A 25,660-nucleotide genomic window follows, 5' to 3' on the forward strand; every position below is an offset into this window, starting at 1 on the left:
ATCGCGGGGCCCCTGCCCGCCCCGGCGCGATGGGAAACGACCGGTGGAAAACCATGGGTGGAGCATCGCAACTTGAGGACGGGCCGCAGGAGAAGGCGCAGGTAGGGCCGCGCCGCGCCGGGCCGGGGGCGAGCGGCGGGCGGCGGGCGGCGGGCGGCGGCGGCGGCGGCGGGGAGCCGGGCGGGCGGGCGGGCGCTGCCCCGGGGGCCGAGGGGAGCCGCGGCCCCCCCCCCCCCTCCGCCGCAGCCCCCCGAGCCCCGACCAACTTTTCTCCCGGCTGCCGGCGCGGAGTCCCGGCTCCCCCCCCCCCCCCCCCGGCGGCGGCGCTGCCCCGGCGGGGCCCCGCGAGCGGCCCCCGGGAGCCCCGGAGCGTCCCCGCTGCCGGCGTCCCCCCTCGCCGGCACCGGGCGCGCTGGCTGCTGGCAGATTCCCCCTGCATTATTTAGTTTCTTTATTTACAGTGAGTGTCACATCATTCTCTAGCTGAGTGGCTGCGTGTTAGACAGGCAGCGGGTAAATACGCCGGGGCTGTCACACATGCCTCTGATTAACTGCTGCACATTTTTAACGGCTTAAATAACCTTTTAAAGGGGATTTTGCATGTTGACTCTGCGCTGCAGACAGAGCCATCCCTCTTCCTTTATGGACTCTCTCTGCCACCTTGCCCTCTCTTAATATAGCCGGGAGCCCGCCTGGTTCGGGGGAGGAGGGGAGCAGAGTGGTTTTGCGGTGAGGTGCGGAAAAGCTCTCGCAGAGCATGTATTGCAATGCACGGGTGTTTGGGCACGTGCCGGAGCCTGTTTGCACAAGCCGCTGCACGTGTGCCAACACCTCAAGCCGAGCCTGCAGGTACCGGTGAGAATCCAAGCGCGGAGCACGCAAGCTGCACGGGTCGGTGCAAGGGCGCGCAAGGCTGCGCAGCGAGTGCGCGCTGCTGCCCTGCGCTCCGGGCAGGGCACGGCTGCATGTTGCACAGACGAGTGCTCCCGGTGCGTTCCCGTAAAGAGCCAGGACAAAGCAAGGGAGCCAGTCTTCCAACCGTGCCTTTGAGTGAAGGGAAAGAGCCAAGAAGAAGGAGATGAAATCAAGGAGGCAGGAGACACAGCGGGAGTCTCCATTGCCTGCACTTGTTCCAGCACCTGATGCTGGGCAGGGGATCCGGGACAATCCGAGAGTTAAACACGCTCTTCCCCAGCACCATCACTTTATTTTCTCCCTGCCGCCAAAGAGGATGGGACCCTGCAGCAATGCAGGAATCAGACTTCTGCTTGACTTGTCCCTTCTGTACTTCCTTTTCTGAGCCCTCTTCTCCCCCTGCAGCACATCTGCCTGATCAGTGCTCGGGCTCCCCTCGCTTTGCTCGAGAGGGGATGCCCACCCAGAGCAGCACAGCAGGCGCCGACCCCAAGAGAGAGAAACCTCGCTCTCATCTCGCTTCCCTACAGAGCCGGCTCACTAACACCACAGCCTGTCCTTGCAAGAGCCCGAGCTCTGTCGTCCAGCTAGAGCCACGCCACCAATATCGCAGGCTACCCAGGCTCAGCCTGAACGCTTTGCACTTGCGTATTGCCTGAGGACAGGCTGGGCAGGATGGGCCCAGCCCCACCACCCATACGGGGCTGCCCACCACATCCCAGGGACAGGCTGTTCATCAGGGCCGGGGTTTGCAAAGGAGATAGAGTTTGGTGCCCACTTTCTGCTGGGCTTTCAGCTCCCATAGACTCCTTTGAAAACCACCAGTCCATGTGCAGGCTGACCCACAACCAGCAAGCTCTGGCCAGAGCACGGTCTCCATCCATCTCCTCTCCCCAAACCACACAGTGCTTTGCAGTGTAGCAGCAGCACTGGGCAGGCTTTGGATTACTGAGGAGAGCAGGTAGTAAAAACGGGAGGCTCAATTAATCTGTGCTGCGTCTGCACCCAAGGGGCACAAGCAAAGTGTTTTGGTAGGCTCCAGGACGAGGTGGGGAGCAGGCAGGGTGGAGGGAAGGCGAATTGCACTGGTGCACGTCTCCAGCACAGCGCCACTGCCCCAGAATGAACAGGGATGTGTAGTTTGCAGCCCTGCGCAAAGCTGTTCAGCAGCAGAGCTGGACAGCAAGGCAGGCTGCTGGCTGGAGAAGGGCCTGGAGCAAAGAAGATGCTTCAGCCCTGGGGGTGGAAGTGAGGCAGAGCAGGGCAAGCAGCTGTGATGCAAAATGAGCTGCTTGAGCAGCTCTGGAGCAAGCAAGGACTGGTGTGTGCGTGCATGTTTGTGTGACTGCCCCTTGCTAACCTGGACCTTTGGGGCCAGATAGACCACGGCAATAAGGCAGGGGGTACCTGGGCTAAAGATTGCCCCAACAGCTGAGTCTGGGCGATGCAAACCAGTGTCCACCTGCCTCAGAAACACAGCCCAGGCCCCAGTTCGTAGCTGGCAGGGGGCACAGCTCAGGGAGAGAGGACACACGGCTGTCCCGTGATTGCTGCCCGCAGTCCCACAGCAAAGAGCTTGCCCTGGCAGCCCTGCTTGCTGAAGGGGAGCCTGCCCTTTCTGCTGGTGAGCTGCCAAGAGGAGCACCTCTGGCAGGAGCAAAGAGCACCTCCTCCTTGAAGAGCATCTCCCATGGTACTGCTCAGCATCGTCCACCACTGCTCCCCATCCGTGGTCCCAGGGCTGCAGCCAGCGTCTGGCTCTGCCCCAGGACAAGCCAGCTTCGTGCTGCGGGTGTTGGTGCACCGGAGCTGCCGTCTGCCAGCACCTGGCTTGGCTGCTCGTGTGTCCCGGCTGAGGTGCACGGTGGGGACGCTTGGCAGGAGTGGAGTGATGATGGGTGCTGGGGGTACCGAGACCAACACCCCAGGATGCAGCAGCCTGTGTGGACATTGGGGACCCTGCACCACGGGGCAGGGTGGCCGAGCGTAGAGAGGCCCTGAAGGGCTGATGGCGGATGGGGGCTGAGGAGCTTTTGCTCTTCTCTTGAGCTGGCTCTCCAGGGTGCTCTGAACCTTTCAGAGTTATGGTCAAAAAGGAGCAGTATCCCTTGTCTAGGACCTGCCTCTGTGGGTCTGGGTGGGCTCTGGGACTTCTCCTTCTTGGGTGGCCACATGTGCCTGAGGAAGCGGAGAGCCTGTCTTGGCCTCCTCCTGCCTCTCCTCTAGTGCTGCCCATCTGCCAGTAACAGCTCCGAAGGCACAGTCTGGAAAAGAGATAATCCGCTATGACTGCTCCTCAGACCTGGCTCTCTGACCATCAGACATCAAATCCGAGACCCCCGGTTCCAGGGATTTGTATGCATGGCTGGACTTCGGAGCCCTGGGCAAGAACATGGGAGCTGCTGTCCTCTGAACGACCGTCGCGACGGGGCGATAATTGTTTCCTCCGTTTGGCAAACCCCGGTTGTCTCCCTTCCTCCGTTTCGGCTGGCGGGAGAGGCGCCCATCTTCCTGAGCATGCTTCTGTGCTCCGCCAAGGAGCAGAGCTCGAGCACTCAGAGCGGGACCGGCCGAAGCAAACAGCACGACGTGCCAGCACCGCAGGGACCCGCGCTGAGTTTCGCGCTGGGAGAAGCTCCTGCCGCGGTTCCCACCAGCACTCCTCCAGCCTGGCCCCAGCACCAAGAGCAGGCTGGCAAGCGCAGCTCTGCTCCTCCCAAGCACCTCTCGGCCTTGCCGGTGGGGCAGAGCCCCCATCTCTATAGGAAGAAGCAATGTGGAGACATCAGGACCTCCAGCCCGGTGGCAGGGAGAACATCAGTAGCTGCGGTGGCCATCACACAGCTGGGAGACGACACCGCTCTGTTGGCCGAAAGCCTCGGCAAGAAGCCCACGAGCTCGAGGCCGTGCAAGGGGCAGCGGGAACCGCTGGCATCCCGCCGGGCGCAGCCTCGGTGCAGCAGGAGCACGCGCAGCCGAGGCGTTCGGAGAGGCCGGGGCTTGCCACGTGGTGGGGTTGGTGGGGCGCCGCTGTTGACTCCAGCTGGTTGGGAGCGTTCCCGGTGCCGATGGATGCCTGTTCCTCTCCTCTCCCCACCACAGGTTGCCAGGTAACAACCTGCCAGGGAAATGCTGGGAGACTTGGAAAGCTGTCGCGAAGCAGCATCTCCCCGCTGCAAGGAGAGGTCGTTATCCGCTACGGGGATCCTTCCCCAGCTCGTCCCCCGTGTCCGGGAGCGATGGGGAGGCAGCAGTGTTGGTGCTTGGAGGCTGGAAAATGGATAAATGCAGCTCCTGGGCAAAACCGCAGGAGCTTGGTGCGTTAAGACCCATTTGGGATTTGCCTGGCTGCAGGAATCGGAGCGTCGTCTCTGCGTGGCTCTGTTTATTGAAGCCCTTGACAGACGGCCCGGTCCCTCAGCCGGCGCTGCCTGTCCGCGTGCCGCAGGCAGGGACTTCTCCAGGCTGGAGACGGGCTGTGGGGTTGGGAGCAGCGGCGCTCGGGATGTGCGGGGCCGGGAGGGCGCCGCGGTGCCGCCTTCGCTCACGCCACAGATCAAACCCACCCGTGGGCCACCGCCAGCCAGCAGCTGCCTCGTCCCCAGGTGCCAGTTACGGGGATTTTCCACCTCGTCTGCCAACGTCCCACTGCCCCCCCTCAATTCCCATGCACAAAATTGCTCCTGGGATGAGACCCCGGCATTCCCGTGGTCCTGCCACCCTCGCTGGGCAGGGGACTCACGTCTGCTAAACACGGAGCAAACTCGGTACCTGTCTCCTTGCTGAAAGCTTCCCTTATCGCCTTTGACTTTCCCTTTTAATGCACGCGCAGGCCGGGGACGTGGCCGTCGTTAAGGTGGTCCCCGCCGGCCGCCCGGCCACGCAGCCCGGCGCCGTTCGCGCCTCCCGCCCGGCTTCGGGGGCAGGAGGACGACCCTCGCGGGGGAGCCGCGGCCGCGCCGGCAGGGCCAGGGCGGTGAGCAGGCGCCGCCGGCCGCAGCCCCCCCAGCCGCAGCCGGGGTCTCCTTAATGCAAACGGCTGCGGGAGCGTGAATGAAGGGTGCTTGAAGGAAGGTGTCACTCCCGATCATGTGCACAGGAGGGGACAGGGCCGGGGAAATCTTTGCAGATGCAGCAATTTTCTCCTCGCTCCCGGAGAAAGTAGTCTTTGTCTCTCCGAATAGGCAGCTTTCACCCAGCCCCGCGATTCCTTGTGACAGCCGCCGCGGCCGGGGTCAGGGGGAAATCACAGCCTCTGTCCTGCGGGTGTAATGGAAAGGGGAGGCAGCCGGCGGGAATGGGGAGCTAATGCGGCGGGGCGGGAGCCCGCTCCCTCCGCACTGACGGCATCGCTTCGTGCCTTGCAAGGAGAAGCCGCCCTCCTGCAGGCGTCCTGCAGGCCGGCAGAGCTGGTGGAGATGCTCCCGGGGGCTGGGGACCTTTGCAATCTGCTGGCCAGGAGGCACAGGAGCCTGTCCGGGGGCTTCCTGAGCATCCCTGCTCCTCCCCGGCGCGCGGGGAAGCGGGCAAGGGGGACGGGAGCACATCACTCCCCGGAGCAGGGAGATGCCCCGCTCATGGGTGCTGCTCGGAGCAGGTTCCTGGGACGCTTGGGACAACACGGGCTCTCCCCGTGTCTGCTGGTTCCTTTTGCCTCCTGCTCTCATCATGAGCCCCCTTCCCATGGCACACAGCGGGTGTTTTCCCTTCATCTCCCCAGGTTTTGGCATCCCCCGGACCCCAAATCCCAGCCCCTTCCGCATCCCTTAGAAGCTGGGTGCTTCTGCGTCCCCCTCCCGTGTCCCCCTTTGCAAGGCAGGTGCCCGGTCGCAGGATGCTGCAATGCAAAAGGCAGCAGCGTCCCCAAACCGCTGCCGCCGTCCGCTCCCCCCGGCGAGGCCACCGGGGCGCTCGTCCCGGCTCTGCCTTCCTGGGCAACGGTCAGCGCCCGGCAGGGGCTGCCCGGCACAAAAGGAGGGCAGGAAGGAAAAGCTGCTCTCCGGAGGGCTTGGAGCACAAGGAGCATTTCAGCGCTTGGCGGAGACGGGTGCAAAACCCAGCGCCGATCCCCCCCAAACCCACCGGGGTCTGCACCCACCTCGCAGGGGAAGGAGCCGTGGCGCCGCGGTGCCGGCGCCGGGGAGGATGCTCTGCCCGGGCTGCGAGGGGGTGGACGATGCCGGAGCCGGGCCGCGCGGGTGCTGGGTGCCGGGTGGGCGATGCCGGACGCCGCGTGTCTCTGTGTCCACAGAGGATGAGCTGCGGGTACGTCCTGTGCACCGTCCTGCTCTCGGTGGCGGTGCTCCTGGCCGTGACGGTCACGGGGGCCATCCTCTTCATGAACCACTACCACCCGCCCGTCACGGAGTCGCCGCCCGTCATCAGCACCAACCCCGAGGAGGCCAACGCCCTGGTCACCATCGAGAAGGCGGACAGCTCCCGCATCAACATCTTCATCGACCCCAACTGCCCCGACCCGGCGGGTGGCTTTGCGCGCCTCGAGGGCCTCCAGTCCTCCGTGCTGCGGGCCGTGACCGAGCACGACGCCGAGGCCAAGGCGGCCAAAGGGCAGCAGAGGGCCCTGCTGGCCGCCGTGGCCGACGAGGTGGCCAAGCTGCTGACGCACGCCGCCCAGCTGCGCGCCGACTGCGACGGCCTCAAGAAAGGGCACAGCACCATGGGGCAGGAGCTCGGCGCCCTGCAGAGCGAGCAGGGCAGGCTCATCCAGGTGGGTGCAGGGTGTCCAGGGGCCGCAGGGGCTGCTCTGCCCCGGGACGCGGCTCCCGCGGTGCTGCTGCAGCCCGTGCCTGCTGCTGATCCCCGGCCTCGTCCCTATGCCCGGGAAAGACCTCCGGGAGCGAGAAGCTGAGGTTTAAAGTGAGCATTTCAGGCTTGGAAATTTAAACTTGCAAAGCCTGGCTCCCGCTCCGGGTCTAGTTCGGAGGCTCCGGGCAGAGCTGAGCGCAGGGGGGTCCTGAGACCGATGGTCCCCAAACCTTCCCAGCTAGTGAGCCGCATCGCAGTGGTTACCTGGCCCACCGGGCAAGCCAGGGGCTTCGGAGGGCTGACGGGCTTCGTGCGGGATCCCTCCTGGCACGGGCTGGATGCAGGCTGGTGGGTCTGGAGGACCGCGGGGTGCTTGGCTCCATCCAGAGCTCTCTTTGGGCTCATCTCCCTCCGTGCAGCGCGGGAAAGGCAGACAGGCAGCGCGCAGGGCCGGTGCGGAGCGTGTCGCGGGGGTGCCGGTGCATGCACGCACACCTGTGTGCACACACGCACTTTGCAAGCGCTGCAGGTCCAACCCCCCCCCCAGACCCGGCCATGCCCCTGTGCTGCCCCGTCCCCCCAGCCCAGGCGTCGCACGCAGCCGGCGAGGCTCGTAGCTCCCCGCTGCTTCCCTTCGCCCCCTCCCTGAGCGCCGCAGCCTCCGGCCTCACCGTGCTCGGCGCAGGTCCAGACCGGGCATCCCTCGTCGGGGGGAACCCAGCGGGCACCAGAGGAGTTTTCACCCCGGCTCTTCCAAACGCCCGAGGAAGGCGAGGAACCGCAGTGAGCGCAGGATTGCTGTCTGGTCCCTTGGTGCATCCGGCACTTGCACCCTGGGGTGCCTGAGCCCCGGGCACACCACTGCACGCAGCTCGAGCTGCCACCGGGCCACCCGCCTGCCCAGGTCTCTTCGGAGGAAGCCGGTGAACCAGTGGCTGGCTCAGGACGCGGCTATTTCTGAAGCGCTCGGCAATCCCGGTGTCCAGAGATGCTTTTTATCCCCCTCTTTGGCAGAGCCCAGACCCCAAGCCAAAGCACCGCAGGGGAGCTGCGTCCCCAGGCCCGTTTCCCGTCGCGGGGAGCATTCGCGCCCTTGGTGCACGGGGTGGGGTGGGGGGGACGCGCTGGCCGCCAGGCGAGCGGCAGTGCACATCACAGCCCCTCTCCACCACCCCGCACCCGGGCCCCGCTCGCGGCCGTGCCGCCTGGAGGAGCCTGGAGTCCTGCTCCCATAACCGAGCCACCGCGCCGCGAAGGCAGGAGGGTGCAGAGTCGGGGCGCGGGCAGAGCATCCTTGTCCCGGGGGCCGGAGGGGCTCGGAGGGGCTGGGGACAGGGGCAGTAGCGTTAATCACGGCGGTGTCCCTGCCCGCAGCTGCTCTCGGAGAGCCAGACCAACATGGCCCGGCTGGTGAGCTCCGTCAGCGACGTCCTCGACACGCTGCAGAGGGACCGCGGCTCGGCCTGGCCCCGGCTCAAGGCCGACCTGCAGCGAGCGCCGGCCCGGGGCGCGCGGCCCCGCGGCTGCTCCGACGGTGAGGCCCCGGCCCCGCGGACGGGCACCCATCCCGTTCCTTTGGGCGCGAGCATGGGGCGGGGGGGTTAATTAAGCGCCCTTCCTCTCTTGCCCCCCGGCCCCGTGCCGCGCTCCAGGCTCCCGGCCCCGGGACTGCTTTGACATCTACGCAAGCGGCCAGCAGGAGGACGGGATTTACTCCATCTTCCCCACGCACCATCCCTCGGGCTTCCAGGTCTACTGCGACATGACCACCGACGGCGGCGGCTGGACGGTGAGCGGCGGCCGCGCGGGCAGGGGCCGAAACCCTCGTTGCAAAGCGCTCGGGGACACGCGGAGACGGGGGAGAAGCGCGGCAGTGACGGTGCGGGGTGTCCCGCGTGCCGGCAGGGCCGAGGAGCCCGTCCCTTCCCGTCGAAGGGGCCGGAGCTGCCGCGCCAGCAAACGTCAGGAGAAATTTGCTCCCGGAGCCGTGACGGCGCAGCACTAATACCCACTCTCCTCTCCATCGCCTCCCGTTACCATCCGCGCCCCGGTCAGGAGCGGAGTCCTGCCGGAGGGAGGGGTGGGAGGAGACCTCTCGCCCCGGGGCCGCGCCGCGGTGAGCCGGGCTGCCTGGCGCCCCTCCAGCCGGGCGCTCCAGGAGACAAATCCCCGAGGTCTGATCCCCCTTAAGCAGCTTGGAGCAGTGCCGGGAGGAGGGAGCTTAGCCATAGCGGGGCTGATGGACCCCGTCCTGCCCAGAGCTCATCCCGGGGGGCAAGCAGGGAGAGTCCTAGCAAACTCAGCACACTGCCCGCACGTCCTCCTGCCGGCCCCCAGCCCTGGTCCAAAGCTGCCTGAAGAGCGAGCCGAGGTGATGAGCGAGACGCTCAGGTTTATGTAAAGCCGCCGCAGCTGGGAGGCTCCTTGCTGGGCTGAGGAAGTTGCAAAGAAAACGATTTCCCGTCGGGCAGCGCCCGCCTGGAGGTGCAGGGCCGGGCCCCGATCCGGGCAAAGTCCCGCCGCCGTGCCGCGGAGCCGGGCACAGCCGGAGCAGGGGCTGGCAGCAGCCCCAGCTCCCAGCCCCGGGCACCGCGCCGGCCACGCTTTGCCTCCGCTTCCCCTCCCCGGGCTGTTCTGCAGCGCGGGCTCCTGCCTGCACCCCAGCGCGCCGGGGCCGGGGGGCTTCTCCATCGTCTCCCGCAGGGCCGGGGCCGCTGTTGGGGCCTCGGGGCACTGACTCAGCCGTGCTCCGGGCCAGCCCCGGCACGGCTGGGAGCTGTGCCGCAGAGCCTGGGAAATCTCCCTCCTCCTCCTCCTCCTCCTCCGGAGCTATTACTCTTGACATTTGGGCTTATTTGCATGTGGGTGGGTGGGTGGGAGCGATGGCAGCAGCTGAATCAATTTTGACTGGGGAGCTCGGGAGCTGCTGAGCTAAGCCTTACTTTGCATGGGAGGCTTAGCAGCTGCCGGGAGCCGGGCAGGGAGGGAGAACAGCAGCGATGTGCGGCAGGGCTCAGCGCCGGCCGGAGCAGGAGCCTGGCTGGAGTCACTCACCGGGGCCTGCACAGCGTCGCCTCCGTCCCCCTGCAGCAGCACCGCGTCCCCTTGCTGGCGGAAGGTCCCCGCATCGTTCCCCCGTCCTCTTCCTGCGAGCAGCCCTCGGCGCGCCGGCGCATCTCACCCCGGGTTGCATCCAGCCTTGCCAACGAGCAGCACAGCCTGGCCAGCGCCTGGGGCCAAGGAGACCTGGGATGCTTTTCCCAGGCTCTGCCCTTCCCCTGGGGCGCGTGAGCGATTGCAGCTCTTCAGGGCTGCTTCCCGTCTCTTTTGCCGAGGGAGACTGGGAAACGTCCTCGGGGCGGGAGGGAAGAAATGGGGAGTTGAGGCATCCCCGGCCGCCTGGTCCGGGCAGGTCTGTTTTATCCCCGCTTCGGTTCTGCCCAGCCCCACCTGGGGCACGTTTGCAGCAGGCTGCGGCGTGGGTCGCGTTTGGGTCTCTGCCCCACTCGCGCCGACGGGAGCGGCAGCGTGCGCGTCCTGCGCTCCGCGTAGGGCTTCGCTGCAGCAATGCTGCCGGGCTGACCTGAATATCCCAGCAGTGCCAGGACTGTAATTTCCTGGGCTGACCTCAGCGCCGCAGTCCGTGGCAGTGACTCCTTGCCTTTGACACCTCCCGTCACTTTATTAAAGTAATAATGGGGTGATTAAAGGTGGGAGAGGCAAAACATCTCAGGAGGCCTGAGAAAGTCGCATGCTGTCTCCTTTGGAAGTCCTCGCAAATGCTCTGCGCTCCTCCCGGTGCCGCTGAGCTTTCACTCCTATGGAGTTTGGGGCAAAACAGCCAGGATCAGCTGCTTTGCAGCACCGCGATGGACCAGCCCATGCAGGGCTGCCTCCCCTCTCCCCAGCCCAGCCGAGCCGTGGGCCTTCTCCACCTCCGCGTGCTTTGGAGAGCTGTAAGCAGCCATCGGGCCCCGGCAGCAAGAGCCTGGTGCCGTAGCGGCTCCAGTCCCCGTGCCAGGACACAGCTGTACCCCGAGGGCCATGTTTGGGTCCCTAACTGGATCTGCACAGAAAAGCAGACAAAATCACTCGAAGGGTTGTTCTCTGCCCTATAAGCAACGATACCGCGACTGCTCTGGCTGGCTCAGGCTGATTTTCCATGCTGGGTCTTAACAGCACGTATTGCTAAGCGGTAGCAAAGCCAAAGGATGTGGAAGAAAAGGCTCTGTCAGCAGGACGAGGCCCGTGGTAATTTTAAGTGACAGCTTTCAGCTTTCCAAGACACCTGCCACACTGGGAAGCTTACGGAGCTGCTTTTGCCCAGCCCATTCATTAGCCGCTGCAGAGATCCTCGCGCAGGCTGAGATATTTGAGCGAGAAGTGAGACATTTACAAATGGACTGCGATGAGCTGAAGGCAGCGGATGAGACACGAGTCCCGGGAAACAGGCGCTGTTTCAGGAAGGGATGATTCATGCGTGGCCGCGAACAGGGACGAGACACTTCCACCCTCGGATGGACAAAGCCTGGTCCCTGGGCTGGGCAGCGCTGCCGGCTCTGCTCCGCCGGCGCCGCCGGTTCCTGCTGCGGAGCAGGGGCTGCCGGGTCCGCACCGGCGCTGCTGCAAGGCGAACCAGGAGATCGGCACGGTGCGATGCCAGAAAAGCCAGCGCCAGCGGCGTCGCCCCGGGGCGGCCTCCCCTCGCCAGCACCCGAGCCCTCGGCAACCACGGCGGGAGAGCGAGGGAGCATCGCCCCACGCTCGCCCCCGCCTTCGCACCCCGTCCCTCGGCAGCGCTTTCAGCGGAGGATCGCAAGGCGCGTCACCGAGCCGGGCGCACGGGGCATCTTCCTCGCACGGGGCGGAGCAGCAGAGCAACGTGCCTCCCTGCGAGCCGCGAGTCGGACCCCGGCATCGCGAGCCCCTGCACCGCTTTTCCGGCGCAGCATCGGTTTGGTCGCGGGAGCACCGCAGCGCCTGGGGCAAAAGCAGTGCCCGCAGCAGTGAGCCAGCGTGCCAGGGAAGCCTGGTGCACGTCCTGCCCCGGCAGGGCCGAGCGAAGCCGACGGCCTGCAGAGGGAAGGGTCCGGGAGACCCCAAAAGATACAGGAGCCCTGGCGCGTGCTCTGCTCTTGCAAACCTTTTGGATCTGGCCTCTTGCTCAGGCTGGCGGCAGCCGGGGGCACGGAGGGCTCCTCCATCGCCTCTCGGTGCCTGGTGGCCGAGCCCCGTGCTGGCACTGAGCTGCCAGGCACCCCCCTAATCGCCGTGCCGTGCCGTGCCAAGCCGAGGCTCAGCTAATGAAGACGTGCCCCGTGCGCCTTTCCGAGTGCCGTGCGGGCAATTGGCCTATTTACAAGCCCGGGTCAAAGCCGATTAGAGGAGCGCATCGGTATTGCTTCTGCTCCCTTCCCTGCGCGGCCAGAGCCGATTGGAGCTGACATTCCCCAGGGAAAATCCGCTTCGGGCCCCTTTCCAGCCAAGTGCTGTCCCCCCCTCGTTTGCCAAGCCCAAAGAAAGCCCCTTTAAACGGGCTTAAGTGCAGCTGCTCAAGTGCTCAACGCAGGGATAAAAATTAAGGCTCTAATTCTAGAAGGTAAGTACAGCGCGGATCAGCGGCGGTGCAGCCCTGCTCCCACAGCCCCTGCACGCCCGGGATCGCTCCAGCCGGGTCCCAGGTTCCTGGGAGCCGCGTGGAGGACGAGCCATCCCGGGAAGCTCCCTGCAGCGGGACTCCTCCGGCAGCCTCCCGCCGCCCCGTGCCAGGCTGCCCTCCTCGCAGCGGCTTGGGACGTGCCGAATGCAACCCAGGGCCAGCTCGGGACACGCTGGGTGCCCTGGGCCGGCAGAAGGGCAGAAGCAGCCTGGGGAGGTGGCAGGCCCCGGCACCGCCGCTTCCCTGCAAAAGGGCCTCTCCGTGGGGCGCGGGAGCGAGCCGTGGCGGCTTTCCTCCTGGCCCTTAGCCGTAACGCAGGCCGGGAAGGGGCTCAAGAGGCTTTGCCTGAGCCCGGGGAAGCAGGGAGCCGGGGAAGCGGAGCATGCATTAGCCTGGCCCCAGCAGGCAGCGGCCGCAGCGAGGTGGGCAAAGGCACCGCAGTTCCCGTCCGGCTCCTCCGAGAGCCAGAACAACTCGCTGAAAAACCTCAGCTTTTGCTGCGAGAGCCCAGCGCAAAGAGAGGGTGCTCTCGCCCCCCGGTGCCCCCCGTGCGGCTGCCTGTCCCAAACCGCTGCGCTCCTCGGCTGCCCCCGGCCTCAGCCCGGGCTGTGGGAACGTGGCGCTTCGTGGCAATCAGGCCAGCTTTGATTTGCTTCCAGGCAGCCTGAATTGGCCAAGTTTAATGCAATTAATCCCGGGCTGGAGGCTTAATTAAGTTCAAATGGTCGGACACGGAGCAGCATTTTCTGGAGCGTTGTCAATAAATCAAACTTGAAACTAATGATAAAAGAGGACAAAACACAGGGCACAAAATACTGATGAGCAGAGGAGAGGAAAAGCTCCTACGAGAAAGGCCACGCCGAGGCCCGCTCTGGCCGAGAGATGGGCATCGCCCCTTCCCACGCAGCTCTCGGGAGCAAGGCAAGAAGAAAGGGCCTTTCGCACAGAACGGACCCCGCAGCGGTGCAGGGACGGCGTCTGCAAAGGGAGACGCCAGCTCGCTGGATTCTCTGGGGACACGAGGGACGGAGGGAGAGGAAGAGACTAAAAGCCGCGTGTCCAACTCGCCCGCGGGATAGCTGCGGGCGGGGAATCAATTTGCAGAAGCTCCGCGCGGCCAGTGCCCTGAGGGCAGCCGGGCTCCGCGGCTGATTTCTTGGGAATGACGAAACGAGGCAGGTTGCGGGAACGATGCCCAACAGCAAGGCGGCTGCCAAGGGAGAGCGGAGCACCAGCAGCTGCGGGCCAGGACGCTGCCATGCTGCTGGGCCGGCTGCTCCGCCGCGGCCTTGCCGGCGTCCCTGCGCTGCGAGAGGAGACCGAGCACGCTTCGCTTAAGTCAATCAAAGCGTTTTGCCTGTGCCGGCGGGGAAGCGGGGGGGGGCGCGAGCTTTGTTCCCATTTCTAGGCAGGAGGATCAAGTTAATTCTTTTATCTGAACCGACTCGCCCGTCCCCAGGAGCCAGGAGCTAATGACGAGGCATCTCCCCCAGGATGTGTGCGCCAGGTCGTTCCGCTGTAATTAACGACTTGAAAGGGTTTAATTCGCGCCCGCGCCTAACGAAGCGGCGGCGAGGCAGAGCCGCGGAGAGCGGCGCGGGGCGAGCAGGGCCGGCGGCCGCCGCGCCGGGCTGACGCCCCTCGTGTCTCCGCAGGTGTTTCAGCGGCGGGAGGACGGCTCGGTGAACTTCTTCCGCGGCTGGGAGGCCTACCGGGACGGCTTCGGGAAGCTGACGGGCGAGCACTGGTTAGGTGCGTCGGCGGCACGGTGCCCGCAAGGCGCTGGGGCGCGCCGGCCCCTCCGGCGGGGAGCGCGGGAAAAGGGGCCCTGCAGTTCCCACGGCGATAGCGGAGGGTGGGAACCGCTCCGGCGCCTCCCGTTACGCTCCTTCCCGACCCCCTGGGATGCACCAGGGGACAGTCCCCGGCCTCTGGCGCGCCCCAGCGTGCTCCGTTGGGGCTGCCTTCCCCCCGCCCCGTCCCGGCGCTGATCCCGCGCCGCCCCGCAGGGCTGCAGCGGATCCACCTGCTCACCGTGCAGGCGAGCTACGAGCTCCGCGTCGACCTGGAGGACTTCGACAACGGCACGGCCTTCGCCCGCTACGGCAGCTTCGGCGTGGGCCTCTTCTCCGTCGACCCCGAGGAGGACGGGTACCCCGTGTCCGTCGCGGACTACTCGGGAACGGCAGGTAGGCGGCGGGGCTGTCTCCTCCGGGCGGGCAGGGGAAGGACGGGCCGCTCACGGCTCCTCCGCTCCCCCGCGGCAGGAGACTCCTTCCTCAAGCACAATGGGATGAAGTTCACCACCAAAGACCTGGACAACGACCACTCGGAGAACAACTGCGCGGCCTTCTACCACGGCGCCTGGTGGTACCGCAACTGCCACACGTCCAACCTCAACGGGCAGTACCTCAAGGGCCACCACAGCTCCTACGCCGACGGCATCGAGTGGTCCTCCTGGACCGGCTGGCAGTACTCCCTCAAGTTCACCGAGATGAAGATCCGGCCCGTCAGGGAGGAGAACTAGCTGGACGGCACGAGCCCCCCCCCCCCCCCCCGCCCGTCCCGCTGCCCCCTGTCCTCGGCGCCGGCCGAGGTGAGTGGCCCCCCCGGCCCCATCCCGCACCCTCCGGCGGCGGTGCCAGCCCGCACCCCGGCCCCTCCCGGACACCTCCAGGCTGACATCTTCCTCCGGGACAATGCCTGTCTCCCCTCCGGAGCCGCGGGGTCCCTCGGGGAGCGCCTGCCCCCGGCGAGGGCGGCTCTCACGCCCAGCCCCTTTCGGGGACCGCAGGGCGTTTGCTCGCTGCCGGCCCGTCTCCTCTTTGCACGGCGCCCGCAGCCTCGCGGGACCCGCGGCCGCCAGCCCCGCGGCAGCCCTAGACGGCGGCTGAGGGGGCAGCGGGACTCGGGGAGCTGGAGGGACCAAGCTGTGCAGACGCGCTGCCGGGCACGGAGGAAGCCCAGGAGGGAGCCAGCCCATGGCCCCGAGGAAGCCGGGCTCCTCATCCTCGCCCACCAGCCCTGCGAGGACGCTACCCGGCGCTCGCTCCCTGCTCCGTGAGCGCCGCTCAGCCCGGCTCCCGCGCTCTCTGCTTCGGACACGGGGACCCCCGAGCACCCGGCCGAGCTGGCGAGGGAGCGAGCGGCGCTCGGCGGAGCCTGGGGACACGCAGGAGCCCGCGGGGAGGCAGCCAGCCCCAGGTACCGGGACAAGGCTGCCGCTCGGCAGATCCTTGCTCATCCCCACGGTGCTATTTGGGAGCGGGCAGGGCTCGGTGGGGTTTAAGCTGGTGAACGAGCACGACCGCGCTAGCAATTCCCTCTCCTGCCCTGCGAGATTACTGCGGCTGAAAAGAGACAACCAGAAACTTCTTCCTCCCCGACGTCCTCAGGCCCGGCAGCCAGTGCCGAATCTGCGAGCGGGGCAGGAGGGGCTCACCCATCCCATCTCGCGGCCGAAAGGAGGGGGACCCCGGTGCAAACGGCCCGGTCTCCTGGCCGCGACCCTGTCCTTGCTCCCGGCGCCCAGACCAAGCACGCGCGGTGCTGCAGGGCCGCGCGCTCCGAAGCCCGGCAGAGCGCGAGGCCATCGCAGCGGAGACGGGGAAGCAAACCCGCCGCAGCGGGGAAAGCCCGCTCCCAGGCACGGCTCTGCTCGCCTTTCCCAGCTCCCTCCTACCCACCAGACCTGCTCGGACTCGAGCTTGACTTCAGCCATCCGACAGCCGTGACCTTCCCTGAACCCCTCGGCCCCATCCGCTCACTCCGAGGCCGGGGCATCTGTGTTCATTCCCATCCGCGATGAGCCACGCTCTGGCTCCGCACCCGGAGATATTCAAAGCCTTTCGTTTCTTCAAAATCCCATTAAGGCTTTGCCAAAAGAAACCCCGCGCGGGCTCAGCGCCTGCAGGGCGCCGATAACCGGGCTGCAGCCTCCCTCCGCCCGTCGGGCGACGCCTGGTGCTGACCGAACTGCCGCGGGGCTCCGGGAACCGCGGCCCCTTGGGGTCCCGGGGGGCGGCGGGGGGACGGAACGCAGCTCCCCATCCGACGGCTCCGTGGCCGTGCCTCGAGCGTGACTTACCCTCCCGCGGCGCCCCGTAAGGAGGACGCTTCCTGCTGCCCCTGCACCCCGTGTCGGGACGCCCAGGCCGGGGTGTGCAGCAGCCTCCGGCGCTCCTTGGACGCGCTGCCCATTTGGGGCAAGCGGGGGGCACGTCCCCTCGCCGTGGGGCCGCGGCCAGGGGCAGGTGGGTCCAGGCGCAGGAGATCTGCTGCCGAAGACCCCTGCCAGAGGCTTTTGTTAAGCCTCCCCCACCTAGGAGCGTGCGCTGGAAGAGCAAGCGCCCTCGGGAAGAGCTCTTCTGCCGCCGGGCCATTCCCCTTCTCCCTGCTGGGCCGGGGCAGCGGGGACAAACTCCGCGCAGTTGAGATGGCTGCAGCTTTCCCCTCTGCCGGGGGTGTTTCCCCGCTCGGCAGCAGCTGCCCGTCGCGGGGCTTCACTGCCTCGGGTCCGGACGGGATCTCGCTGAAACCGGCCTCTCCGCTGGGAAGGGCCGCGAGCGGGGAGGGAGCGCAGCCACCCTCCTGCCGCAGGGACACTACAACCGCGTCCCCGTCCACCGTTCCTTTTTTTTTAATTTCTTCCAGTGGGTTAGGTGTGACTAGGTTTTATAGGGATTGCCTCCGGGACGGGGAGCTCGGAGCTGTGCGCTCGGGGCCGGCCGGAGTGGCTGCTTGGGGGGAGGCTCGTCCCCTCCGCAGGCGCTTACGGGTCGGCTCGGGGGGCTGCGCGCGCCGTCTGTGCATCCTCGTGCAACCGCCCACGTCACCCAGGACTCCCTAACGAGAGGTATTTAATACCATCCGTGATGCCGGATTCTCGAGGATTAGCTCTGAGAGCGCACGTGCCACCCCGCAGCCCTGGATTAGGCTAAAACCCGCCCGCGGTGCCGCCTGCCCCGGCGAGGCGCAGGGAGCGACGGCCCAGGGTATGCGGGAAGCGCCGGGCGAGCGGAGCCGCCGAAACCGGCTGCCAGCCGCCCCCAGTCCCTCGCCTCGCACCCCGACGCCGAGCTGCCGGCCCCAGCGTCGCGGTGGCACATCGCATTTCCCAGGGTTTTCCTTACCGGCCGGGCGCTGCCTCCGTCACCCGGTGGCGGCCGCTCCACCACGACTGGCTCTCTGGGGCGCGAGGAGCTGGACGCCGCGGCGCCTGCTGCTGCCGACGCTCTCGGCCAGGTTGTGTTGTTTAGCAGTACGGTGAAGTCTAGATCGTGTGTGCTTGGTGTCCGACGCTGTACATGTGGACTTTCTCTACTCCTTAATAAAGGGAACTCATCGTTACTGAGCACCGGGTCTGCGCCCGCCGGGGCCGCGTCCCCCTCGCTCCAGGGCGGCGGCGGAGCGGGGAGCCCTGACCTGCTGCATGCAGCTGCTGCAGGCAACCCGGCGGGGAAATCACACTGCAACCCGGGGGGAAAAATCATGCTGCAACCCCGAGAGGGAAAAATCACACTGCAACCCGGGGGGAAAAAAATCACACTGCAACCCCAGGAGGGAAAAATCACGCTGCAACCCAGGGAGGGAAAAATCATGCTGCAACCCCGGGAGGGAAAATCACACTGCAACCCGGGGGGAAAAAATCCCACTGCAACCCAGGGAGGGAAAAATCACACTGCAACCCAGGGAGGGAAAAATCACACTGCAACCCGGGGAGGGAAAAATCACGCTGCAACCCGGGGGGAAAAAAATCACACTGCAACCCGGGGGAAAAATCACACTGTAATCCGGGGAGGGAAAAATCATGCTGCAACCCCGGGAGGGAAAAATCACACTGCAGCCCCGGGAGGGAAAAATCACGCTGCAACCCTGAGCTTCCTCTGGAAAGGAGGAAAACTGGGCTCCTCTGCAAAACACAACATCGCCATCCCTCCTGCCAGTGGTGGGAACGCCCCGCGCCGCTCAGAGGGGTTGGGGATGGGGAGCTGGCGCGGCACTGGCAGCCCGTTTTCCAACCTACCTTCGGCGAGGCGGCGCGGAGGCATTTGCAACAGGAGCAGGATGGGAGCGAGATCCTTTGCCAGCTCCGAGGTGGTAGTTATTCCTCCGCCTTCACACGCATCCCTTCCTCATGGTCCATCTTGGCACTCGGCTCCAATCCCCAGAGGATCAGATGCCCTGGCGACAGAGGAGAGAGAGCAAGGCAAAATTACCGCTGTCCCCCGGCACTTCGGCTCCCCGGGCTGCATCCGCGGGGACGCAGGGAGCCCCGGCGCAGCCGCCCGGGAGCCAGGCTTTGCCGGCGGGCTCGACCCACGGTGATGGCTCTGCGGAACGGCAGAGGGAGGGTGGGAAACCCTGCGGGCAGCGGCACGTGGGCAAGCCGGGCCCGGATGGGGCAGCGCAGGTTTGGGATAGCTTCAGCCGCCCAGGCGCTGTAGGACTCCGAGCATCCAAAACCAGCCGAGATGGAGCTTGACCCCGTGCATCGGCCAAGGAGCCGGGAAGCACTCGGGGCTGCCGCCCGGGGCCGGTGCTGGGGCTGACCGGTGCCTGCTCGCCCGCTGCGGTGCTCGAGCGCACGAGTTTGCTGCACTCGTGCACGTCGGGGGCCTAGAGCAGCCGCGCAAGGGAGATGCCGCCGGGCAGGCGCCGGCCCGAGGGGATGGAGACACGAGTGGCCCCGCCGAGATCCCCGTCCCCAGACCCTCGCCGCAAGCTGACAGTGCACCGAGCCCGCTCGCAGCGCGGCTTGCAGTCCGCCCTCCCTCCAAATGAGGCGGCAAACGAAGGAGGCACGTCGCAGCCTCACTAATCAGCGGTGGGGCCGGCTCCGTCGCCAGCCCCCCCGCCGGCATCCCAGCCTCTGGAATGCGACGTCCAGCCCTGCCCAGCCAGCCCTGCACTTGAGGGCGACACGGCAATTAGCGCCCGCGGGTATTTAACAGAGGGCGAACCGGCTCCCTGGCTCATTCCAAGCACCCGTTGGGCACCGTGCGGAGCAGCCGCGGGAGCCGGGCCGGGCGGCGCGGGGGGCATCGCCCGAGGCAGAGAGGTGAGTAGCCGGCGGGAGGAATCGCTTGCCGGCTTCGCACCTGCCCGAAGGGCAACGCAGCCTGCGAGGGGCCGAGCGCTCCCGGGAGCGCTGGGAATGTCCGGCTGGCGGCTCCCAGCACTGCAGAGGTGCATCCACAGAGTCACCCCATCCGGGGACGGGACAGGCGCCCTGGCCACCGGCAGCCCCTTCCCAGCCACTCGGGCCCCACTGGCTTTTAAGACAACACGGCCAGTAAAAAAAAACCCACTTCCCCTCTCGTTTTTCACGAGAGGAGGAGCAGAGCAGCCCCGGCAGCGCTCAAGGTCGCCCAGGGCACTTGCCGGAGCCGCGTACACCTCCGCGGGCTCCCGGCTCCCTCCCGCCCGGCTCACCAGACCCTGCCTGGCAGCAGGGTGCTTCCGAGCCCCATAAAGCACAGCGATATCGAGCACCTTCCCCTGCATGCGCATTAGCCGGGGCACTGCGGGTACGAGCTGCGCGCGAGGAAGCGGAGGGCTGCTCAGGTGAACGCACTTACGGTCTCCCCGCAGGGCCTCTAAGAGGAGCACGCGGCGCCACATCCCAGCATCCTGCCAGCTAATAGCCCCCGCTCAGCCGACCCTATCCGAGCGGAGCCCCGCTCTTGGCCGCGGACCAGACGAGTAGCTGCAGGGCTGTAATTTGTTAACAGAAAGTTGCCAAAAACCCAGGGAAAGGAGGTTGGAAGGAGACAGCGGAGAGGTACAGCGAGCTCAGACCCTCCCGCACCTCTGCTCCAGCCAGACGCCGGCTCGGAGGCTGCGGGAGGAGCCGGCAGCGCTGGAGCGGTTCTCCAGCAGGCTGCGGGGACAGCAGCGCTGGTCTGGGGTGCTGCAGCAGGCACAGCCTCCTCCCTGCAGCCTTCGGGGGCGACCTCCGATAGCTGGGGCTGCTGCTCGCGGCGCAGCAGTGCCGGGAAGCGCCCGCTGGCCGCAGGGAGCCCCTTCGCGGCTGCCAGTCCGCGGTGCTGCTTCGGCCGCGGTCGCCGCTCGAGGATGCGGCACGCTAACGGCCACCTATTTCCCTTCCTATGCTTCCCGCAGATGAGAGTGCCCTACTCCCTGTCCTGCCTCTTCTTGCTGAGCCTGGGCGCCTGCTTCCCTGCCGGCGACCGGCAGGAGCCCGGAGACCCTGGGGAAGGGGCCCAGCTGGAGCCGGGCTGGCGAGAAGTGGCAGCTGAGGATGCGGGGCCTGGCTGCTGGCGGAGGAGCGGTGAGGAGCTGAGCACGCTGCTCAGCGCCGCCCGGGAGCCGCGGGGCGCTGGCACGGCGTGGGCCGGCTCCCGGCTCCGGTTCGGGAGGCAGGAGCGCTCCCGCTTCCTGCCCGCTGGAGGCGAGAAGCGCAGCGGCACGCTGGGGGACCTGGCCGAGGAGCTCAACGGCTACGACCGGAAGAAAGGCGGCTTCACCTTCCGATTCGGGAGATGAGGGCCCGGACTTGGCCGCGGCACCTCCTAGCGATGTCCCCAAGGGAGGTGTTTCACGTCCCGTCCTTCCCTGTCATCTCGCCTAGTTTTGCTTGGACCAAAGGGTGTCGGGGGATTTTGTTGTTGTTGGCGTTTTCCTGGGGAGGGGGGTCACTGCACTTGCTCCGCTTGCTGCTCCGCCCCGGAATGCACATCCCCATTCCCGGCCGGTGCAATGAAAGGATGGGGGGGTATCTTAAAAGAAACCAGCACACCCTCTGCCCGGCCGACCGCGTTTGTGTCCCAGCCCTGCCGGCGCGCGCAGGGAGCGGGGCAGCTCCCAGCAGCCGCTGCCGGCGGTGTCCGCGGGCTCACTGGGATGCGGTGCCAGCGAGGAGAACGAGCAGAGCCGGCAGTGCCAAGCTTTGCAGGCAGAGGTGGGTGGGCTGAGCGGTTACGGGGGGACAACCCTAGTGGCAACAGTCCCTGCGGGCACTGCCGGGACATGATGTCCAGAGGGCGGCTGTCCGTGAGGAATAGCTCCCTCGGAGCTCTCCGTACAGTCTGAGTTTCCTGGTCTTTTTCCTATTAACGGAAAGTCCCTCTGGCAGCGAATGCTGCTTCGTGTCAAGATGCCATCGACAAGAGTCAGCTCCCGCGTGTGAAGCAGGACAAAGCAGCGGGGGCCGAGAAACTCTCACCCGTAGAGATCCCTGAGCGAGCGTGCAAACCCGACCCGGCATCCCCAGCCCTGCTGCACGGTCCCACCACGCTGCCGGCTCCCTGATCCGATCCAGAGACCGTCCTTAGGTGCCGCTTCAGCATCGCTGTCACGTAATCCTAGCACTTGTCTGAAGATTGGGCCCTTCATAACCCCCTTCCAGCCTCATCTGTGCCTATTCCCAGCTGCTGCAGAAACGCTCGGGCACAGAGAGGCTAAAACCACAGCCGTCGCACCTAGCTGGGGCCACCAACACCCGTGTTTGGTGCCCACCTACTCTCCAGGTCCCTCCACTGCTAGAAAGGTGCAGCTTTGCGAGGAGTTAGCCCAAAAGGCCAGTACATACACGGCTGTGAAGAACGACCCCTGTTCTTCGGTGCCTTTTACTCCTTTTTGCAGATTTAGTTCTGCAATGCCAACAGCTGTGTTTGCTTTTGTGCCTGCCATTGCAGGCAGAGATATTAGTAAGCAGAGGTCTAACTACCTGGCTTGCAGGCACTATTGGGAAGCTGGACACCTAACGACTGCTAATATTTCATTGCAGGCACAAAAATGAAGCAGGGCAATTATTTGCAAGCGCTAAATTGCACCCTCAAAATCAAAGACCGTGTCAAGACTTGTCTGGAGGAGAAAAAAAAAAAAAAAAAAACCCACTCAGGCTCCAGGAGGTGCATTGCAATATACATCAAGCAGACAGAGCACTTAACACCGGCTCTGCCGGGCCAGCACAAGTGCTCTCGGCAGGAGCGGTGCATAACCGGAGGCCGAGTCGAGCTGCGCTGGCAGCGGCAGGCAAGTACCACCTATAGGTCAACCAGCCGTGGGGCGGCTGATGGAGGCCCGAGAGCAGGTTCCCCCGGGGAGCGACACCGGGGCGGATTCCCCCAGGCCAGGGAGGACTCCAGAGCGGCAGCGGCAAGAACAAGGGCACGATTCGGCCCGTGCGGACACGAACGCGGCGCGCACAGAGGTCACGCTAGGAAGGACCGCGGCCGCCTCCGAACCCGCTGGATATAAACGCACCCAGCGGCGCCTGGGACGGCGGAGCCCAACCCGGCTCCGGGAGCCTTTCCGGGGGAGCGGGCTGGGGACATACTGCACCCACCGCCGGCCCCTCGCTAATCCCCCGCTCCCGGAGGCCGCGGGCACGCCGCCGGCAGCGCTGCCGGGATGGGGAGCTCCATCGATGTTTCTATGGCAACGTTTCTTTTCCTTCCCTTTCTTTTGAGCATTCACCTCATCAATAAATATGCGCTGATCAATTTTACCCTGAGCTGCGAGCGGGAGGGAGGGAAGGGAGCGGCGAAGGGGAAGGGAGCTCCAGAGCAAAGTAAATCCGCTGCTCTGCAGCGATGGATCATAGCTGGGAAAAGCGGCACCGTCCGCTCCGGAAAGGGGGGCGAAGCTGCTGATTGAGGCCGGGGCCGGCAGAGCGCCCGGCTCCCTCCGGCGAGTCCGGCAGAGGAACAGGGTCAGAGCAGCGCGATGAAGACACGTGTTTAACGAGGCTGTGATTGAAGCGCAGTAACCGAATGCCTTTTCCTAACTTATTTAAAAGTAAAAGCCGGCGCTTCCCACAGCGCTTACCTGGCAGGCGGGACGGAGGCGGGTTTCGCTCCGTGACAAGCGGCTCGGGGCCGCGGGGGCGATACCTTCCCCGTCGCCCGCGGCGGGAGGAGAGGAGCCTCCTGCCAGGCGGTGACGCGGGGCCGCGCTCCCCGGAGCGGGCAGCGGCAGGCGCGATGATGATGATGATGGCTGACGCGCTCTGGAAAAAACCGTGCTCCAGGCGGTTCGTTAGAGCTGCACGGGGAGAAGAGAATTTGCCAGACCCAGGCTGAACGCGGAGGCTGGAGCGGGGAGGGAAGGGGAGGTAAAAGGGGAATGGAAAATAACTGCCTGGAGCACGGAGAGAGGAACCATCCCAAGACCGAGCCCCGGGAGGCTGGAGAGGCCGCTGCACGCGGGGCTGGGGGGCTCCCGTCCCGCTCCCCCAGGAACCCCCAGCACCGGCCCCTCGGTGCATCCCCTCGCGGTCCTGCTACGGGGGCAGCATCCAGCCGGCTCCGAGCCCACCGCCCACCAAACGGCACGGAGCCGCTTTCGCTTCGGCAGGGCTGGGGCGGGCGGCAGAGCCTCGCTCTAGAAGACACCTGGCTGCTGGCACGCTCCGTAAAAGGCCCCGTTGTCCTTCCCTCGCGCAGTCGCAGCTCTCGCCCCCGTCCCACCTCTGCTCGAAGGCGCTGCCGCTGCGGGTTTCACCCGGTCCTTCCTCCATGGGGAGCGCGGCCGCAGCGCTGCGCACGCGACAGGTGCGGCAAATCCCGGGAACCCCAGGGCAACCTGTGCAGAGGAAGAGCCTGATGCAAAGACGGCCGGGGGACTCGCGCAAGGGCCTGGTTTGCGGGCAGGCTGCCTGCCCCGCTGGAGCCTCCCTGGGCGGACACGGAGCAGCCATGCCCTCATGGGAGGGCAGCTTGGGGCCCGGCCTCGGCGGGGGCGAACGATTTGCAGGGCCCTGTCCCCGAGCTCAGGACCTCAGCACCGCTGGCAGACAAACGGCATCAGGACTGACTGGAGAAGCCGGTCGAGCCCGGGCTGGGATTCACCCTTGCACCAGGAGAGGCTCGGCAAGCCCGTGCGCTCTGCAGGGCCAGCCTGCTCTTCTAGGTGCACGTGTGACGCAAGGAAACCTCTCTCCAAAGGTGACACAGAGCTTAGTGTATTTTCTTCTCTTCAATCATGGAAGGATTACTGTCAAACCAGGGAACAGGCTGTCAGTTCACTCCAGCTCATCTCCAGAAGCGGGCAAATGCTCCCGCAATCCTGGGAGTGCCGCTTGTCCAGCAGTATTTCTGCAAGACAGGCTGCCTTACCAGGCTTTTTCTTTTTTTCTTTTTTTTTTTTTGGAGGGGGGGGGAGAAAAAGAGAGTGAAAAACACTGACCACGTTTTACATCTTGTGACAAGCAACTTCTCAGCAAAGCTGCAACTAAGGGGCAGGATGACATTAAAGGAAAACTTAAGAGTGAACATTGTAATTTCCAAGATGCAAAAAAACAAAACAAAAACACAAACACAGCTATTTTTCCCCCAGAGCAGTCTCACTTTCAAGCTCAATAGCCTTGAAAATTGGAGCAATCAAACTGTTAAATGCATTGATCTGTTAAATCAACTCCAACTGTACTTGGCTAAATTTAGCCTTTAATCCCTCTGTTTCACTTCCAACACTGCAGATCCAGGGGCTTTCCCCAGGCAGGTCAACTAACCTCTGCCTTCTCGTGATACCAGAGACTATTCCCTAAACAAGCAGATGTGAAAACCATCAGGAATGATTGTATTTAGGGACAAGTTAAGCTTCTCCATCTTCCCTCAGCCCACAGCTATTAATCGTATTCAAGTCTTGGTGCTAGAGATGTAAATCAAGAGCAGCCTGGACTTTGATTTCTGCCAAGGGTCACTGTTGCAAAACAGCCATCAGCCCCTTGCCGTTCTGCATGCGCGTTCACAGACCACCACCAGCTTTGTTGAAAAGTAGTCTGGGACTCGCTAAATGCAGGCCATTAATTAAATTTATACTTGCCAACAGCATCCTCCTGCTTTTCTTTTCATCTTCCTTATGTTAATTTAGAAGCGGTATGATGCAATCTCAGTCACAGCAAGACAAGCCTTCTGATGAGCCTTGTTCTCATGCTCCACGAGGGATCACGTCCCTGCATCAGACCTGCCACGTTTCACCAGGGACTTGAGGAGCAGATTAAAAATTAGGCAACCTGGGTCCTAACCTTGCTATGTCATGGAGCGATTGCGCGACCTGGGGCACACCACTCGCTTTGATCTGCCTTTGTTTCCTTCTCATCCTTTACTGTCTGTTTAGCATCTTCATTATTCAAGGCAGAGTCTGTCTCATTTTAGACATCACTTGGTGCTAAGTATCCTAGTACAGCCCCTCCATTAAGATTTGCTGGAAAAGCCCAAGGTAGTCTGAAAACCGGAAATAAAGATGGACTTCTGGAAACATCATGTCAATTCTTTTAGACAGAAAACCTACAAAGTGAGAGCACTGTGGCCGTAAGGCTTGTCAGCATCTCAACCGAGCCGAGCGGGAAGCTCC

The 25,660-nt window shown here is 65.0% G+C and overlaps 2 protein-coding genes across 2 annotated transcripts; both read left to right on the top strand.

Moving 5' to 3' along the window:
* Nucleotides 1–4: 4 nt before the first annotated feature.
* On the top strand, nt 5–14,867 carry FIBCD1 (fibrinogen C domain containing 1). The gene is made up of 7 exons (XM_067309002.1): nt 5–101; nt 6,167–6,643; nt 8,056–8,215; nt 8,334–8,470; nt 13,996–14,092; nt 14,350–14,529; nt 14,608–14,867. The coding sequence occupies exons 1-7, from the start codon at nt 30–32 to the stop codon at nt 14,865–14,867; spliced, it is 1,383 nt and encodes a 460-aa protein (XP_067165103.1). The 5' UTR covers nt 5–29.
* A 5,597-nt stretch (nt 14,868–20,464) lies between these two features.
* Nucleotides 20,465–20,848, top strand: QRFP (pyroglutamylated RFamide peptide). The gene has a single exon (XM_067309280.1). The coding sequence runs from the start codon at nt 20,465–20,467 to the stop codon at nt 20,846–20,848; it is 384 nt and encodes a 127-aa protein (XP_067165381.1).
* Nucleotides 20,849–25,660: the final 4,812 nt, after the last annotated feature.

Source organism: Apteryx mantelli, chromosome 21 (assembly GCF_036417845.1).
Source record: "Apteryx mantelli isolate bAptMan1 chromosome 21, bAptMan1.hap1, whole genome shotgun sequence".
In the NCBI taxonomy this organism is placed as follows: domain Eukaryota; kingdom Metazoa; phylum Chordata; class Aves; order Apterygiformes; family Apterygidae; genus Apteryx; species Apteryx mantelli.

What these genes read in the sequence shown, in the direction of transcription:
- FIBCD1 (XM_067309002.1), top strand. Translation starts at nt 30, where the DNA reads ATGGGAAACGACCGGTGGAAAACCATGGGTGGAGCATCGCAACTTGAG. An exon ending in GGCCGCAGGAGAAGGCGCAG is followed by an intron (nt 102 to 6,166) that starts GTAGGGCCGCGC and finishes CTGTGTCCACAG; the next exon opens with AGGATGAGCTGCGGGTACGT. An exon ending in CCGACGGCGGCGGCTGGACG is followed by an intron (nt 8,471 to 13,995) that starts GTGAGCGGCGGC and finishes GTGTCTCCGCAG; the next exon opens with GTGTTTCAGCGGCGGGAGGA.
- QRFP (XM_067309280.1), top strand. Translation starts at nt 20,465, where the DNA reads ATGAGAGTGCCCTACTCCCTGTCCTGCCTCTTCTTGCTGAGCCTGGGC.